The 16985-nt window shown below is 39.8% G+C and overlaps 1 protein-coding gene across 1 annotated transcript in view; it reads left to right on the forward strand.

Annotated features, from left to right (window-relative positions):
- Positions 1 to 16985, forward strand: part of PCNX2 (pecanex 2) — a 153575-nt gene that overhangs the window by 20949 nt on the left and 115641 nt on the right. The window contains 4 exon segments of the mRNA XM_032682450.1: positions 2131 to 2278; positions 2447 to 2592; positions 3814 to 3907; positions 16386 to 16521. Coding sequence (XP_032538341.1) covers positions 2131 to 2278; positions 2447 to 2592; positions 3814 to 3907; positions 16386 to 16521 — 524 coding nt within the window.

The following is a 16985-nucleotide window of genomic DNA, read 5'->3' on the forward strand; positions in this document are numbered from 1 at the left end:
TTGACCTAATAAAAGGATTGCATCTCTCTACAAGCCTTGAATCTGTTTTATCCTTAGACCATCTTAGGTATGACACCACCATTTCTTAACTGGTGACTCTTGCAAGTTAGGTTTGGCCAGTCACTGGTACTGTCCCTGAGGGATCAGTGTTGAGGCCAATCCTGTTTAGTATCTTTTTTGATGATCTGGATGAGGGGATCAAATCTATCATTAGTAAATTTGCAGATGACACCAAATTGGGGGGGAGTGTCAGTCTGTTGGACGGTAAGAAGGCTCTGCAGAGGGACAGTGACAGATGGGCTGAATCCAAGTGTATGAGGTTCAACAAGATCAAGTGCCACGTCCTGCAGTTTGGCCACGACAACCTCACGCAGTGCTACGGGCTGGGCACAGAGTGGCTGGAGAGTAGCCAGGCAGAAAGGGACCTGGGGGTTTGGATTGACAGGAAGCTGAACTTGAGCCAGCAGTGTGCCCAGGTGACCTAGAAGGCCAATGGCATCCTGGCCTGGATCAGGAATAGTGTGGCCAACCGGACTAGAGAAGTGGTTCTTCCCCTGTACTTGGCACTAGTGAGGCCTTACCGTGAGTACTGTGTCCAGTTCTGGGCCCCTGAATTCAGGAAGGACATTGAGGTGCTGGAGCATGTTCAGAGAAGGGCAGTGGAGCTGGTGAAGAGTCTGGAGCACAAGTCCTATGAGGAGCAGCTGAGGTAACTGGGGTTGTTTAGCCTGGAGAGGAGGAGGCTCAGGGGAAACGGGAAAGGAGGTTGTCCCAGGCAACAAGCAATAGGACAAGAGGATACAGTCTTAAGCTGTGCCAGAGGAAGTTTAGGTTAGACATTAGGAAGAACTTCTTCACAGAAAGAGTGATTGGGCATTGGAATGGGCTGCTCAGGGGGGTGGTGGGGTCACCGTTCCTGGAGATGTTTAAGGGAAGACTGGATGTGGCACTGAGTGCCATGGTCTAGTTGACAAGGTGGTGTTCAGTCATAGGTTGGACTCAATGATCTCGGAGGTCTTTTCCAACCTAGTCGATTCTGTGATTCTGTGAATGGTAATTGTAAGAAATATGATTTAGAAAGTGATGAGAAGTATGGTTTACCAAACAGAATTTTCCATGTAGGGAAATTTCTGTGGGTTTTTGCTTGATTAAATTCCTAAGATGTTTAAACAGCAGGTCTTGCAAGAAGTCTGAATAAGTATGTTTCAATACGCCTTGCTTAGTGCAAAAGGCTACAGGATTTAATGAAGCATCTCCAACAAGCAGCAGAAAAGAACTTCTTTCCATTTAAAACATTTAATTGTGCAACTGCACATGGTGCTGATGAAATCACTTAATTACCCTTTAAAATCCTAACAGATAATTTTTTTACTTTATACACAAAACACAGTTGCAAAATGTTTCACTGTTTACCATGAACATTACTAACTAAAAGAGAGTACTGCTCGAAAGTGGTACATGTATACATGTAAATGACGTGTGTGTAGAGAGGGAACATTGATATAACTGGTATTCAGAGTAGTAGAAATCAGAAAAATACTTCATGTGTATTTTAAAATCTATAGTTCTGTATTTTCCACGCATAGGAAAATCTACTGAAAAATTGTTTTGACAGTTTTCCGTGCATCAGGTGTGTGGCCAGTGGGGAAGAGGGATTAGGCAGCTACCTGCTTTCCTGTCCAATAGCTCTATTTCCTTTGGAGGTGCTGCTTTGCCTTTTGTAAGAAGGGAATGGGCCAGTGCTTCGGCTTTTCCACTGCCAGTATACACAGCTTGGGAACAAATTATGACCCCCAGGGAAGCAGCCTCTTACCATTCTAGGTTAGGAACAGGTTGATTCCCTCTGAAACAATAGGAGAAGCAAAGCAGAAATTCTCTCTTGTTCTCTGCTTCACACAGTGTGTTCTTGAAACAACCCAGTTCACACAGACTCCTCAAATCAGAGTACCTCCTCATCCAGATTTCTGTGGTTGTATTGTTTTAAGTAACTGTAATGCTTTCCATAAAACTTGTAAGTATGGCAGTGTTTTAGATTTTTCTTTTTTAGATGCTCTTGTTCAGAAGTTGATGAACGAAACTCTTGAAAGTTGTCTGCGGAGAGTGGCTCCACTTCACTGCCCTGTTTTCCAGATAGCCAGATGACGGAGAGAAAAGAAGAAATGGTGGGAACAGAAAAGCATTGTGAGCAACTTCCTAAACAGGAAAGATCAGATGTGCAAAGCCAAGATCATGCTAGTACTAGTCCGGTGCTACCAGAGTCTGCCAAATTTGCAGCACTGTAAGGCCAGTTTACTTTACAATTTTGTACTTCAAAGATATGATGTAAGATGTTTTGTTTCACTGAGTAGAAATGACATAAACTTTTAATTAACCTCTCTTTCTTTTTGTTTTATTGAGAACAAGAAAAAAGTTCCTCATAGTAGTTTTGAAACATTTTTGTGTCAAGTTACCAGGGCAGCAGGCAAAGGCAGATAATCTACCGGGTAACTTCTCAGCAAGACAGTTCTGTCTTGCAAGTAATAAGTGGACCTGAGGCATCTGTGCAAGATGAGCTCTCCGTGGATGCAATGCACGTGTTCATAGATGAAAATGGTGAGTTTATGTAGCTAGGATAATTACAATGCATGAGGAAATTTCTAAAAAAAATTTAAATGCCATGGAAGGATATTTCTCTTGTCTGTTATCTATTGCCTGTTTTTCTGTGTGGGGGAAAGAAAAGGGTTTAGTAATTTAAAGTCAGATCAGCAATAAATAGAGTTTTCAAAATCCGCCAATGACCATCATAGATCTGAGCATTATACACTGCTTGAAGTTTGCCTTCTTAACATCATCCTCAAAAGAAGTAGTCTTCTGGCTAGGCCAGACTACTTCTGTCTCTTCAGAAGAACTCCTGGTGTTTTCTACCTGACTAGGAGTTTTGCACTGGCTTGATGGGGCAAAACATTCATCCTTTTTCCTGTTTTTTTTCTTCAGCTGACTCAGACTGATCTCTGATAATTGTGATGGTTGCTCTCATTTGGAGTTGTGGTCTGCTACCCTTTCCAAGAGAATTAATGAGTGACCTAGTCTTGCCCCATGCCTTTACTGGGAATGCTACTGCTCTGAAGCTATTCCTAGAGTCTGAAGCTGTAGTACACTTGGTGGTGGTTTGTCTGAGCCTCTTGTACCCCTGTGAGGTACTGGCTCATACCTCTGAAAGGCAGCTGTCCCACAAGCCCTATTTCCTTTGAAGCTGCCTTCAAAACCAGCATGGAATGAGTGCTCATGGTAGCTGGGTTCATGACCCCAGAGATATTTTGGTTTTCTGCCAGCTCCTCCTGCCCTTGGCTGCAGCCACTGGCGTGCTGTGGGGCTAAGGGCAGCAGCTGCCAGTCGGGCAGATGGCATGGCCTCCAGGTCAGTGAGCAGTGACCCTTGGCTTTGTGCTGCATGTGTGTGAGCAGGGAGTAGCAGCAGCTACACTTGTAGCAGAATGTTTTGCTGCTGTGTACCTTCTGACCTCACCTTTGTGAATGGAAAGAGAAAAATCTGATTATTTCACATTTTACAGTGAACTTACATTGATCAATGGGCTCTGTGCTTAATTTACCTTTTAAATATTCACTGTAACTTCTGTGTTTTTTTGATTTGTCTCAGGTTTTCAGTTGTTCAAATGTTAATTTGCTTTTGAAGTCTAAAATAAGCCTAGTACACAGACTGAGAACTATATATTCGTATATATGCCTGCCCTAAAATGTATTTTTTATAAATTTTGTGTGTAAAGCAAATGATCATGTCACTGAACTGATTTTTTTCCTTCTGTATTTTCTAAAGGGGAAATTAGATCCTGCTATTTAAAAGCTGGCTGTCAGAAGGAAGGAAATTTTAGACATCAGCTATCACATTGTGATTGTATGTCAAATGCTCAGTAAGTAAGCCCTTATTTTTAGAAATGTTAAGAGTTTTCATCATTAGAAACTATGAAACTGTAGCTGTGAAAGATGCACATGAAGGGGGGGTATTGGAGAATATATGTGCTAACTTCTTGTAGAGAAGTCAAAGCGTGAATTTTTGGTTTTTGTTTTCTGCTAAAAACAGTGACAGATTTATAAGAATACTGAAAAGAGAAAGTGAAAATGAAACCCAGAACTATCCACTGTGCTTTCATTACTTTCTGGGAATAGACAAAGTCAAGTGTAGAGATTATAAATAAGATTGTAAATAAAACAAAGTAAGTGGGATTGTTACCAGCTGTTCTCTAAACCTTGTCTTGTTTGCTTCCCATATCTCTTGGGTCATTTGAAGATTTTTAGTGCTGTGTCAGTATCAGTCACTGACACTGCTTCACGTCAATTCTAGCAGCAGAGCCTTTCACCTTGCATTAAATCCCTAGTGATAGTTTGGCACTCTAATAAGGTATCCATTTTTCAAAGGTCTTTTTGGAGTGATACACACAAATACTGTGTTCATTACTGTGGTTTGCATGCTCTTCTACATGATCTGTTGTTTGCATATCTGTAAAAAGAATTTTAAATATTCGTAAGTATTTTTATGAAATAATTTTGGTTTTCATACTGTTTTACAGCATTTGGACAAGTTGAGTGAGGGAGTGAAAATGGTCTTTGTTAATAGCAAATATTGTTCTTCAAGTGTTTGACTTTCAGTGGAGACTTGAAAAACTTGGGACCATGTTAAAAATTGTGTTAGCATTTCAGGTAGAGTGCTATTATGAGAGACATGAGAATAATGCTGTTATTTGTCAGTAGGCAACGAGTAAAATAAAATAATTTGAGTTCATCTACAGTAGAAATCTTTGATCTGTCTTTAGCAAAATAAAAAACCACTGACTTGGTAGAGTTTAGTGTTGATCTGAAAAATGAAACATTTTACTTTGGTACTATTTAACTCTTGCAACTGTCTTTGTTTCACCTTGCACAGAACACTCTCCTCCTCCCCCTTCTTATAACTATGAACTTGAATCTGTCCTAAATTCAGAAATAGTTTTCTGTCCTCTGACTTTGTTTTTAGTCAAAGGAAGGACAATCTTCCTTCTCATATAAGAAGTCATGCTGAATCTGCCTTTGATAGATGCTTATTGACATCTCTGTCTTCCTGTATTAAGTGCTGTTTTTTAGTTTGCGGTTTGCAGATTTCTAGGGATGTGAATTATTTTTAAGGGCTCTACTAAATCTTGTTAACAAAAGCGAGTTTAGATATACGTTACAGGCATTTATGTGCATGCAATTTCTAAAGATCACCACCTTTGCTGGAAATCTCAGGGTACAGTGACAGTTTAGGCTGGGGAGTAGAATAGATCAGTAAAGACAAGTGAGTTCCCAGGACTGTTTCTTTATGGGAGTGAATGGGAAGACAGAACACAAGAGCTTTTCCAAGAGCAGAGCAGCATGAACGAAAGTGCAAAGCAGAAGTTAATGTGAAAAATAAGGAAAGGGAGCAGGGAAGCATTAAGTATGGTTTAAGTTGGTTTTTGCAAGGGCAGTTTGTAATATGTTCAGAGAGATTGATGAGAGCTCTGTTCAATGGGAAGTTTCTACCATCTGCACATAGAATGGAGGGCATGATGGGAAGGAAGTGGGTTTTGTTGTTTCTTAAGGTGTTCACTATCAAGTAATTTTGTATTTAGACAGTATGGAACACAGCATATAGAAAATAGAGGGGGAAATGTGCTTTAAGAATAATTCAGGAATGAGGCATCTTTCCTTCCCCTTTTCCCCTGTCCCCACCTACAGGCTTGCACATCACTTATGTCAGGTTACTTTCCTATCCATGGTTAAAGGTAAAATACATGATCACCATTATTAACTAATGATCTTTTTATTACTGAAGAAAAAGGCAAATAGAATAAAAGAAAGCACAAGGGGTACTTTCTTCACTTAGTCTCTTCTGTGTATCTGACTGTGGAGAGTCCTTGACAGAAGTTATTCCCTTGTGGGTGGGCCTACCTCTAGTAGAAGTGTTCATTATGAGAGTAACCTATACCAACAGGAGATGTTGCTGTTACGAAAGGATGCTAGCATGAGACAGGGTAACCACTTCAGAGATGAACTCGGCTTATCTCACGGCCCGCTGGAAAGTTAACTAAAGAGAAGACAATGATTTTGACAGTACTTCTTCATGAGCAATTGAGACAGTGCAGCTTGAGGGCTGGTGTCTGAATTCATTAATGAGCCATCCAAATTAGATTTTATGAGGTCAAAGGATGCAGGAGAATATTAATGGTTTGACATAACAAGTGGCATTCTCCTTGAATAGTAGGAGTAGAGTTTTGATCTTGGGAAGCCCAGATTTCAGAATTTAGAATAAGCGTAGAGAACAATACATAGGTTTGCAGTATATGTATATGAGCTGTTAAAACACTTCTCACCAGTCATACTTGCTTTATACTTTTAAGATTAACTTGCTCCTAAAGGGAAAATGTCAAACTGAGTTGAGCCAGTGGAGTAACATGTGGATTTGAGTGGACTGTGCCCTGATGTGTTTCTTTATGAGGAGAGTTGGCCCAGACAGAGGCCTCTTGCTTTGGGGGTGGTGTTGGGAGAGTCAGCAAGCCAGTCGCTGGTGTGCTGGGAGCTGTGACCCTTCTGGGTAACACTGCAGTTGTGAAAGGGGAAGGAATTTTGACTGAAGAGGGTATGAACTCTGGCTGGTTTATCGAGAGTAAGATAATTGCCTAATGAAATGGCCATGGGTAACTACCTTTTAACTAAGGTATGCAAAACTGAAGAAAGCATTTAAATATAACTCGAAAGAAGCCATTAAAGAAAGCCTTGAGGCAGGCTAACTAATGTTTAATGGTCTTAAATTCAAATTATAACCTGCTGTTTCTGTCTGTTGAGTCCTACTATTGTCTGCTCCTTTAATAAAGTCTTAACCTGTATGGCATTTCACATCAGCTTATTAGGATTTGAAATTAAACTAGTATTTCTATGATCTGTAAACATTTTATCATCTTAGCATGGCTTCTGATAATTTCTCACAAATAATGCAAAATCTTAACAATGCCACTCTGTCACAGAAGTGAGGATATGTTATGGTTTTATTTTTATTCTGTGCTTTGGCATGCTTCCTGCTTTTCCTTTGCTTGTGAAGCAATAGGTGAACAACAATGGATTACAATGTACCAGAGGAAGCAGATGTCCGAGTTTAAAGGAGTCTGTGATTTCTTCCTTCAGAGACTCCTTAATATGGCAGGCAATACTGTTAAAGGGAATTACACTTTTTCTTGTCAAATATCAGTGGTCCATCACCTCTTTTTGCCTCTGCAGTGTTGTGAGATTATCACTGGAGTATTCTCTAGTTTATCAATGTTAATATATATTCTACCAGTTTCTATTTTTTGTCTTTGTTTATTTTTATTGTTGTCTTTTGCAACTACAGTAGTTGTCCTAATGACAGATATTACCTGTACCTGCAGTCCTTATCCTGGGAAGTTTTCAGAGCTTCTTAAATGTACTATAAATACTTTTTTTTTTGGTTTAATAATTTCCAAAATGATCACTTAATTCTGCCAAAGCTTACTAAAAATTATTATTTTTTCAGGTTGTCTCCGTATTTGTGTCTCACCAAATTGTCTCTCGCTGGTCTAGCAGTGCAACTTTTAAAATATTTAAACACTTGGCCAAGGTAAATTTCAAGGAGGCTTTTGTGTTGTAATGATCAACAAAAATAGATAATTCCTTTTCCGTCTTAACCCCCACTTTGGTGAGACATTCTTATCACTGAGTTTGGTGAGTTATTTAAACATTGGCAGGTAGCTAATCAATTCCCCAGTTATTGTCCATGCAAGTACCCTGACCCCACTTTTGGCTGTTCTCTTGCCAGCAACACCTCTTGCCAGCAGTCCCTGGGGAATGGGTTCCCCACTGAGCTAATTGATTCTTAATTTGATGCTCCCATTACCCTGCCAAGGTCCCCTGTAGCCATAAATTGTTTTGTGACAGGCTTTGACAAGACAAAGTGTAAACTGTATTCTCAGCTCATGGATTACATTAGAAATTAGTACAGAAAGACCATTTGAATTTGTTTTGGAGTGAGAAATTGGAAATGGCTTTTGCATCTGAAAGCCATTCTCCTGCCCCATTACATTAAGTTCTTTACCAGCCTTCATCTCTCTTACAGTGAATCCTTATGTTTCTATGCTGTGTGTTTTGAGTATGTGCTTGGCTTCTGGGAAGGCACATAATGGTAAGAGAGTTCCCATTTGTGTAAAGCATGTGCTGGGTATAAGCCCGAACTGCCTTTTCTCATGGTTAGTTTCACTTCTCACCAAATGGCCTCTAAATTTTCACCTTACCTATACAGAACAGTTAGAATTTCAAGTTTTTCATATAAGATTGGTGATACTAAGTAAAACCCATGAGCATTAATAAGAACACACCCTTTAAAAAGTGAGCTGAAAGGATGTATAAGTTAAAGCATTATTAGAGGTATACAGTTATCTTCTGGGCTCAGGAGAAACAAGGTGGTGTTAGTGACTGTCTTACGAATAAGGAGGTGTCAGTCTGCCATACCTTTTCTGTCACTCTGTGACAGAAAGCAGATCTTTAATTTCTTTACCTCGAATGTCTTGCAATTAAATAACAGTTAATTTTGATAAGCAGTCAAGAAGATATATGTGAGCTATCATGTTATCTTGGTTCATAAATATCAGTGAAAGCAGAAACCCCTAAAGTTACACTATATATTATAGTAGTATAGTTAATGATTTTTGCATGAGTTGCATGATCTGTCCCCAGTACAGGAGGCTGAAAGAGCCATAAAGTATATATCCATGCCAGTATATAAATTTAACAGCAATCATATTTTGTGCATACTTGCTGTACAAGGCTAATAAGTTTTTTTAATGTTTAACTACTTTTCTAAATGTGCTTTCTTTGCATTCTGGGGCTCCCGTTGAGCACCTCCAGCGTGTGTGTACATAAATATTGAAGAAAAGCATGTCAATGCTTGTTGCTGCTCAGTACTGTAACTGTCTTCAACACGTGTATAAAACCTGCTCTATCTTTCTAAATTATTTGAATATACGAGCTTGATGCATTGGAAGGTTGTCCTTCCTGGTTTCACATCTGTGAAAAACTCTGAATAATGTAGTCTGTTGCAGTTTCTTTTCTCAGGTGTCAAGTTTATAGAATAATATATACTGCCTGAATGTATTGTCCGTATCTGTTTCCCTTCACTTACATTGTGAAAGACAGAAAAAATAAGCTTACAATAAACTTGAGGGCACTAATGTAACAAATGTTACTATTTTGGTAATTTTTATGTAGTTTTGCTCTTATCAAAAATGTATGCGAATTTTTTCCATGTGTAAAATTGTGTTCTTTGTAATGAAAGAAATAATGCTTGAAGAAACAGTGAACACAACATGTGATATCAAAACCCAGTGCTGTTAGGTATAAAGTTGTTAACTCCCAGAATACATTCACCATTTTCTCTTGGCTGGCAGGTATTCAGCCACCCCCAGGAAAGCCAGGCTCCGTCATGTGTCATGGTGACTTGGGAAGAGAAGCACCATCACTCCAAACATTCCCACCTTTCTTCTTCATCTTGATTTATATGCTGAGTGCCATATGATGTGGACTGCCCCTGTAGTCAATTGGGATCTGCTGTCCTGGCTGAGTTGCCTCCCAACTCCTTGTGCACCCCCATCCTCCTCGCTGATGGGGTGCTGTGAGAAGCAGAAAAGGCATTAATTCTGTGTAAGCCATGCTCAGCAATAGCTAGAACATCCTGGGTTATCAACACAGTTTTCAGCACAAATCCAAACCATAGTCCCATACCAGCTACTATAAAGAAAATTAACTCTACTCCAACCAAAACCAACACAAACAGAAAGAATGATTGCCCAGCTCTTAGTAAAAAGCACCTTTATCTTAGGTGCAGATTTCCTTGCTGCGTAAGTGAAACTTGGGCTTTCACTTGAAATCTTTCATTACCACACATGGTTCAACCATACCAGTACAATCATGCATTCATATTGGACTTTGCTTGTTCTCTCTGAGCAATTGATCCTCTATACTCTTTACTTTCTTTTTTTTTAGATGAGGTTCTGACACTAAAACCAAGCTTTCTAAAAGGCTATGTTATAGTTAGAGTCTAAAATCTTTTGCAGTACAGATAAAGACCTCCATTTAAAAAAATGGCATACCTTTTTTGTTTGTTTTGAGAATATTTTTATTTTTGGCATCAGAAGGACCAATGGTTTAAAAAAGTAGTTGCAGCAAAATAGTGACTAACAAGTATTAAAAAAATAACTTAAGCTACCTGTCAGTACTCCTGCTGAGTGCTGATGTTTCTGGCCCTGGGCAAAAGAGAGAATTCTGTCAAATCAATGAGTTAACTTATTTGATTTACATTCACGTCCTTGAATAAGCTACTTGAGTGCATTATACTATACAAAAGTCTATCTGAATGCCTTAGTGGTACTGTATGTCTCCTTTATAAATCCATTAATACTTTAGTATGTTCACTGCTGGAAAATCCCCTGAACCTTTGAGGTTTATTCCTCATAGGAGAGAGTAAACTTAAGAGTAGATTTCTTTGTTTTGTTGGTGTTTCAAAGTGTTGTTTTAGAATTACAAAATAGTGTATGACTAAAACATCTTTGTGTTTCTCAGCAAGGTGACCCAAATAACAAAAATCTCTCACTGCTCTAGTAATAGGCAGCTGAATCTTAAAGATTTCTTAATGCTGCCTGTCAGGTTTTGCAGTTCTGCAGCCAAGCACGTTGCATGGATGCAAAAATGTTATATGGTCCCTTTTGGGATTCAGTGATTTCAGATGAGCCACTCCCCTGGGCACAGTGCTACTTGAACACGTAAATGAACGTGGTGTCTGCGTGTGTGCACTGAAAATGGTAATGTTTGGATCACAGTGGAGCCATGGATTTTTCTGAAAAGAACTCTTTACAAACTCAGTAGCATTTTCCTCCTGGCTTGCAAGGAACAGGAGGAAACCCTTGTATTAGGCTTGGCCGATTAAAATCCTTTCCTGTATTTGTGTACGGGTTTTTAGCCCTTCTTTCACTGAACACAGGGCAGGGATACCAGTGTTTTTGGCACATTAAGACTCGGAGATGTGAGAGGGCTATGCTGCCGCATGATGGCAGCAAAATCCTGCTCAGGACTAGGAGTTTATGGAGTCCTTCAGCTTTTGGGACTGGCCTCTCTTCCCTCCCCCTGCCCTTTCATAAGGAGAGCTAAAAGGGATGTTTTTAAGTACTCTGGAGAGAATGGAACCCTGGGTGCTGTTAATGCATTTATTCCAGTAAAGCTGCACCTTCTCAAAATGCATCCTTTAGTTTATTAGATAACACATGTTGTTTGTTTTTAAAGATTTTAGTACATTTATCTTAACTTTGAAATGTAATAGGCTTGCATATTATCAATTTACATGCTTATTAGCAAAATAAAAATACTTGAATATTGGGAAGTAAGAATGTACCAAGAGAACCCCATTCTTAACACCTGCCTTCATATTGACCACAATGCCACTGGGAACATGCTTTGTAAGGCCTTTCTGTCCATCTACAGTAGGTGACTCAATATATACCACTCCTCATTTTGTAGTCTACTGCAAAACTTTAACAGTGATCTTGATATCCTTTCTGTCTATTATGTCAGTACATCGCTACATCCAGCTTTCCCAGTCTGTAAACTTGGATATTCTGTCTTTTTATTGGTAGGGGTTCATGTTTGTAGAAGTAGCAAAGTATGAACCAGATTTAAGAGAGATTTTGTCCTTAGCTTGAGCTCTCCTCAGATGTAACCACTGAGGAAAGTTAACATATAAATTCTGAATTAATTGTATTCTTTATGAAACTATTAATATCTTACCAAAAAAGTGAACAGTGCCTCCTCTTCATGTTTTTTCTATGTTTGCTATGATTGGATTTGTCACATAATTATCCAGTCTTAATGTGGCTATCGCTGGCATATTTCAATCTTCTTGTATGCTTTAAATTGCTTTTGAGTTTGTCTTCTTATTCAGTAGTACATTTGGGAACTCTAAGTCATGTGCTGCTTAAAAGAAGCAACATCCACAACTAATGGCTTTAGTGTCAGTCCTGAATTGTGCAATACTCTGGTCAGATTAGTGCTGGCAGCTTTCTAGTAGAGACCTAACAAGCAATAAGTAGAGATGTAGTGATAAGCCTGTGTGATGAGTTTTGAAAGAGATTGGGATGCGAGATGGCAGGGAGACTTTTTTAGGTGACAAGGAGCAAAGCTGCTGAGGTGGTGGTAAGAAGACACCAGGAATGACACTGAGTAACAGAGGTGCCACTGGTGAGCTGTGGGCTGCTGTTGATCCAATACTCTTGATGTCAGTCCAGACAGTTACATTTGAGCTGCAAACCGAGTGTGTTGAAAGGGCACAAAAATGTGGGTATTAGGAGTTCCTACTGTGTTTTTAGTACTTGCTGGTTCTTGTACAGCCAGATTGCTTGGGTCTCAGTTTGGCAAGTACTTTGGATGCACCTCAGATCAATACCACAGAAGTGACTGCTTGTTGAATGTGCAGGACCAGAGATTCCCAACTCTGAGCTGCTCTCTGGCTCTTCTTCAGACTTCACAGCCATAGCTGCTTATCACCACCTAAAGGCAGTGTTTTAGGGAGTATTACAAACAGCTTTCAGCTACATTATTTTTTATTGCTGTGGATATTTATTACACACTGGTAAAATTTGTAGTGACCCAGACAGCTGTATTAAGCAGTCTTGTGGGATTTTTCTGGTTTTAAGTACACGAGGAGCAAGAGGAAGCTGCTTTGTTACTGTGACTGTTGTGACACTGGTGACATGGTTCCCTGTCCTTTCTCCTATATGCAGGTTAAAATGAAATTTAGCCAAGACCTGCAAAACAGCTTTATTAACAGGGAATTCTTTGAGGTGTGCCTGTATAATGAGCTTACCTTGAGAGGTATTCATACTGAAGGCTAGCTAATCCTAACAAAGGGGATGACTTAGGCTGGGTTATATTTGAATGGCTCAGGCCAAATTATCTGTCGTATAAGGCAACTATCACAGACTGATTCTTGGGTGTCCTGCACAGGGCCAGGAGTTGGACTCAATGATCCTGATGGATCCCTTCCAACTCAGCGTATTCTGTGATTCTAATCAGAGAGGGAGAAGGAAGATTTTTTTTCCAGTCCTATGTGGTTATATTAAACCATTCTCTGTGTTAAATGATTGCTTCACTAGCTTGTGTTTGCTCAGTTTCTTACAAAATGGAATTATGAGCCAGAAAAAAATTTCTGATTTTATATCCAGTTATCTGTAGAGGGTGCTATGTAGCTTTTGAATTTGATCTGCATGGGTTGTATGTTTAGTTATTTTTAGTTAATAATTTATTATTCAAAATTTAGTTCAATTACACCTTTGCTTACATTAGCAGTGCAGTTTACTGTCACAGATCTTGATAACATTAATTTGATTCTGCAAATGAACAGATTTTCTATTTAGCAAGATTCCATGTTATACTGCGATCAGCTCCGTTATAATGATTTTATGATTAGAGAGTGTTTGCTCCTATTTATATATGGTAATAAATTTATAGAATCTAGTTTATAGGCTTACAAAAACACAAACACCACCTTGCATTTCTTACTAGTATTTGCTGTCACTGTGATAGCAATGTCATCAAATGGGATGTACAGTTTCTAAGTAGCTGTGCAAGCGATTTGGCATTGGGAGATAGCAAGTGAATGTCAGGAGGAGGTTGTGTGGAAAATAGGGATAAGGATTAAAAACCAGCAAACAGGAGCTGAAGGAAATGGAAGATGAGGAGAGAGTAAGAAGATACAGAGAGATGAGACTGATAAAGGCCAGATGACAGATTCTGATTTTGTAATAGTTGTTTTACTAGCTCTGCCTTCCCAGCTTCTCTGCCCTAATTGTCTTTTCAGGCTTATGAAGCTTCCAGCTCTTCGCCACAGTCAGTGTTCTAGCTGCTTGTGGACTCTTCTGCCAGTTGCTGATAGGTGGAGCTATGAATTTTTTCTGTAAACAGAAAACAGACTATAGGCACTCTTGGCTTTTTGATTATCTTCAAGTCTGATGGGAGATGGTTTGATCTTTTAAGTTTATTCTGAGAAGAAGTCTTGTGAGTAAAAGATTTTTGATTTCTGTGAACTAATAAGACTCCCTTGGTACTCTACTCTGTCTTTTTGCTATTTCTGTTTTTGATGAATGTGGGATAAATTATGTGGGCCAATCTAGAAATATTTTTGGCTTTTGTAGAAATACAGATAAAAATGCAGAAATTTAGAGAAAATTAACTCTTTATTTAGGAAGGCATGAGCAACCACTGTTCTATTCCCCTGCTGTTTCGTTGGGTCGCCTTTTGAGTGGCAATTCCCAGTTTAGCGTTCCTGTGTAACATGGGCTACACTTGCCTTTTTCCTGCCGTGGACAGGGAGTCCCAGGGTTGCACCCACAATGACAAGGAACAGGGTAGCTCATCATAGGGAAACAAACAAACAAATCCATTGCCTTCCTTCAAACTGGACAAGGTTGCCCTTGAGGAGGACGTTTCAAAATATGCAAAAGACATATTTTGTAGTCCATGTCTGTGGGAATCTTACTCCCGGGAGGCATGCCTCTAGGCTTCCTCTACTTTCTTCCTGCCTACATCTTCTGGTTGTCATCCAGGATCTTGGATTACTGCCCAACCCTTCTGTACTGTTTTGTTAATGACTGCTGACAAAGGAGATAGTTCTTACAGAGGGATTCTTTGTGGCTAGGACATCAAGTGGGTTGTGTTGGACCATGTCCTGATTTCCTAGTACTGTCCAAAGGGAACATAACAGATGTCCTGACTCTGTGGAGCAGATCATGCTGCTGTCTGCAGCAGGAGGAATGGGGAGAGCAGAGGAAGCCATTAGGATCAGGTGCTCTCATTTCTACTCAGCTGATAGCTTTGCTGGAGTGGCAGATGGTGAATATCAGGTCTGGAATCCAAGCCTGATAGTAATCAAGGCTTTGAAAACACAAACTACCTGGCTCAGAAACCAGAGGCAGGATTGCTCCTCTGATGACATCTCGAGGCTGATGGTATTCCTGTTGGTCCAGGCAGAGCTAGCAAATCCTGGAAGGAAGAAGGAGAGAGTGTGTGCATTTCAAGCTATTGGTGTGACACTTCAGCCCTGCTTCTGAGTTGTCCAGACACTGAACTTTATCCCAGAACAATGCCAACCACTGCAGCTTAAGTTAGCAGCCAGTTATGTGCAGAACAGCCACAATTTTAAAGCCTCAGCAAGGGTTACGTGACAAGCTTTGGGAATTGCCAACTAAAGGCAAAGAAGGATGAGTTACCTAAAATTAATAAGGTGCCTTTGGGGCAGGCATAGGGTATGCAAGACGAGAGTTTTAATCTTTGCACTGCCACAAGCTTCCAGGCTTACTGTGTGCATATTGCTCTATTTTTTTCCTGCCTGTCTTTATGGAAAATAGGAACAACAGGTATTCTCTACCTTGCATGAGCACTGAGGTGCTTTCACCTCATGTAGGTAGAAAAGGACTAAGAGCTGAAGGCAGGTATCCAGAGTCAGGGGGGTAATGAGCTTGGAGCAGAGCACCTGATGTATAAACCCCATTTGGAAGGGTATTAAAAAGAAGTATTCAAAATAGATCTTTTCCTGAAGTAATAATTATTTCATTTCAATACAGTTCTTGTTGAAACCCAGTCAGTCATGTTATGGTAACACACTGTTTCTGCAACCCAACAGGCACTGCTGCTGTAAGTGCAGATTTCCTCAAATAAAGTGTTTAAGTGCTCTACCTACACCATAAAGCAGTAAACACAAGATAAAAACAGTAAAAAGATTGAGTTCATGCTCACTATGGAAAATATCAGAGCTAGCCTTATGTGAATTAGCTCATGTATTGTTGTCTTCTTGCTAGGACAGAAGGAAGTTCTTGTAACCTGTATTCTCAGTAGGGTAAATTAGTACTCATTGAATTTGGTGCAGGTGAAACTAGACTAGCTTGGTACCTAAGTGAGCTTGTTGGAAAGCTGTTCCAGGATCTCTGCAGTAGCAACCCTGCAGTTTTGCTCTGTAGATATGCAGCTCTAAACCTGAATTATTGTCAGTGGACAGAAAAAGGCACTTCTGAAGTGAGATTCATTGCAGGTGTTCATCCCAGGATGAGAAAAATTGTGATACAGAAGTATCTCCTTTTCTGTGATGGATGTAGTAAACCAAGTGTATCTGAATTTGGGTGTTAATTGCTTTGTGGGCCTGTGCCAGATTTTAGATATGGACATGGAAGGTTCCCATGCCCTGTGAGCCAACCAGTAATTACAGGGTTTCTCCTGTAATGTTTCAGAAATACTAGGAAAATATTGCTGCTTAAAACAGTCGCTTTCCTTTCTCTCCTCTGTGCACAGTGAAATACAGTTCAGCTCCTCTAGTACTACCACTTCAGAGAGCCAAGAGCCATCTTCTGGGGATCAAGCAGCAAGTGCACTTCAGCAGCAGCTCCTACTGATGGTGGCACGAAGGACCCTTTCAGAAAGCCCACGGGTACATTGTAATATCTGAATTTCTAGCATCTTGATGAACTGCTCTGTAAACAAATGCTGCAGGCTTGTTCCTGAGACAATTTTGTTTATTTTTCTATACTACTTTTCCTGGTATTGCGCATGTGGGAGAAGATGTGTTTTATATTGATGGATGCAACTCAGCTGTTTCCTACTGATACTGAGTAGTGTCCTAGGAGAGTACTTAAAGACTCTATCACCGTAAAAGTTGATCTCTCTTCAGTCTTCTTTCACTTGGAAGAGGACACAAGCTCTTAGGATTTTAGACACACCACCAGATTTTAATAGTATGAAGTGTTTATTCCATATTCATTACTATCGTAAAACCTTATGTCTGGTTTCACTTTTCCGAGTTGGACAGTTAGACTTCTGAATGTCTGTTGTGGAATGTCGAAGCCACCTCCTCAATACAGCAAAAGAAAAAGGCCCTCAGACTTCATTTTGCAT

This window comes from Chiroxiphia lanceolata, chromosome 3 (assembly GCF_009829145.1).
Source record: "Chiroxiphia lanceolata isolate bChiLan1 chromosome 3, bChiLan1.pri, whole genome shotgun sequence".
Classification (NCBI taxonomy): Eukaryota; Metazoa; Chordata; class Aves; order Passeriformes; family Pipridae; genus Chiroxiphia; species Chiroxiphia lanceolata.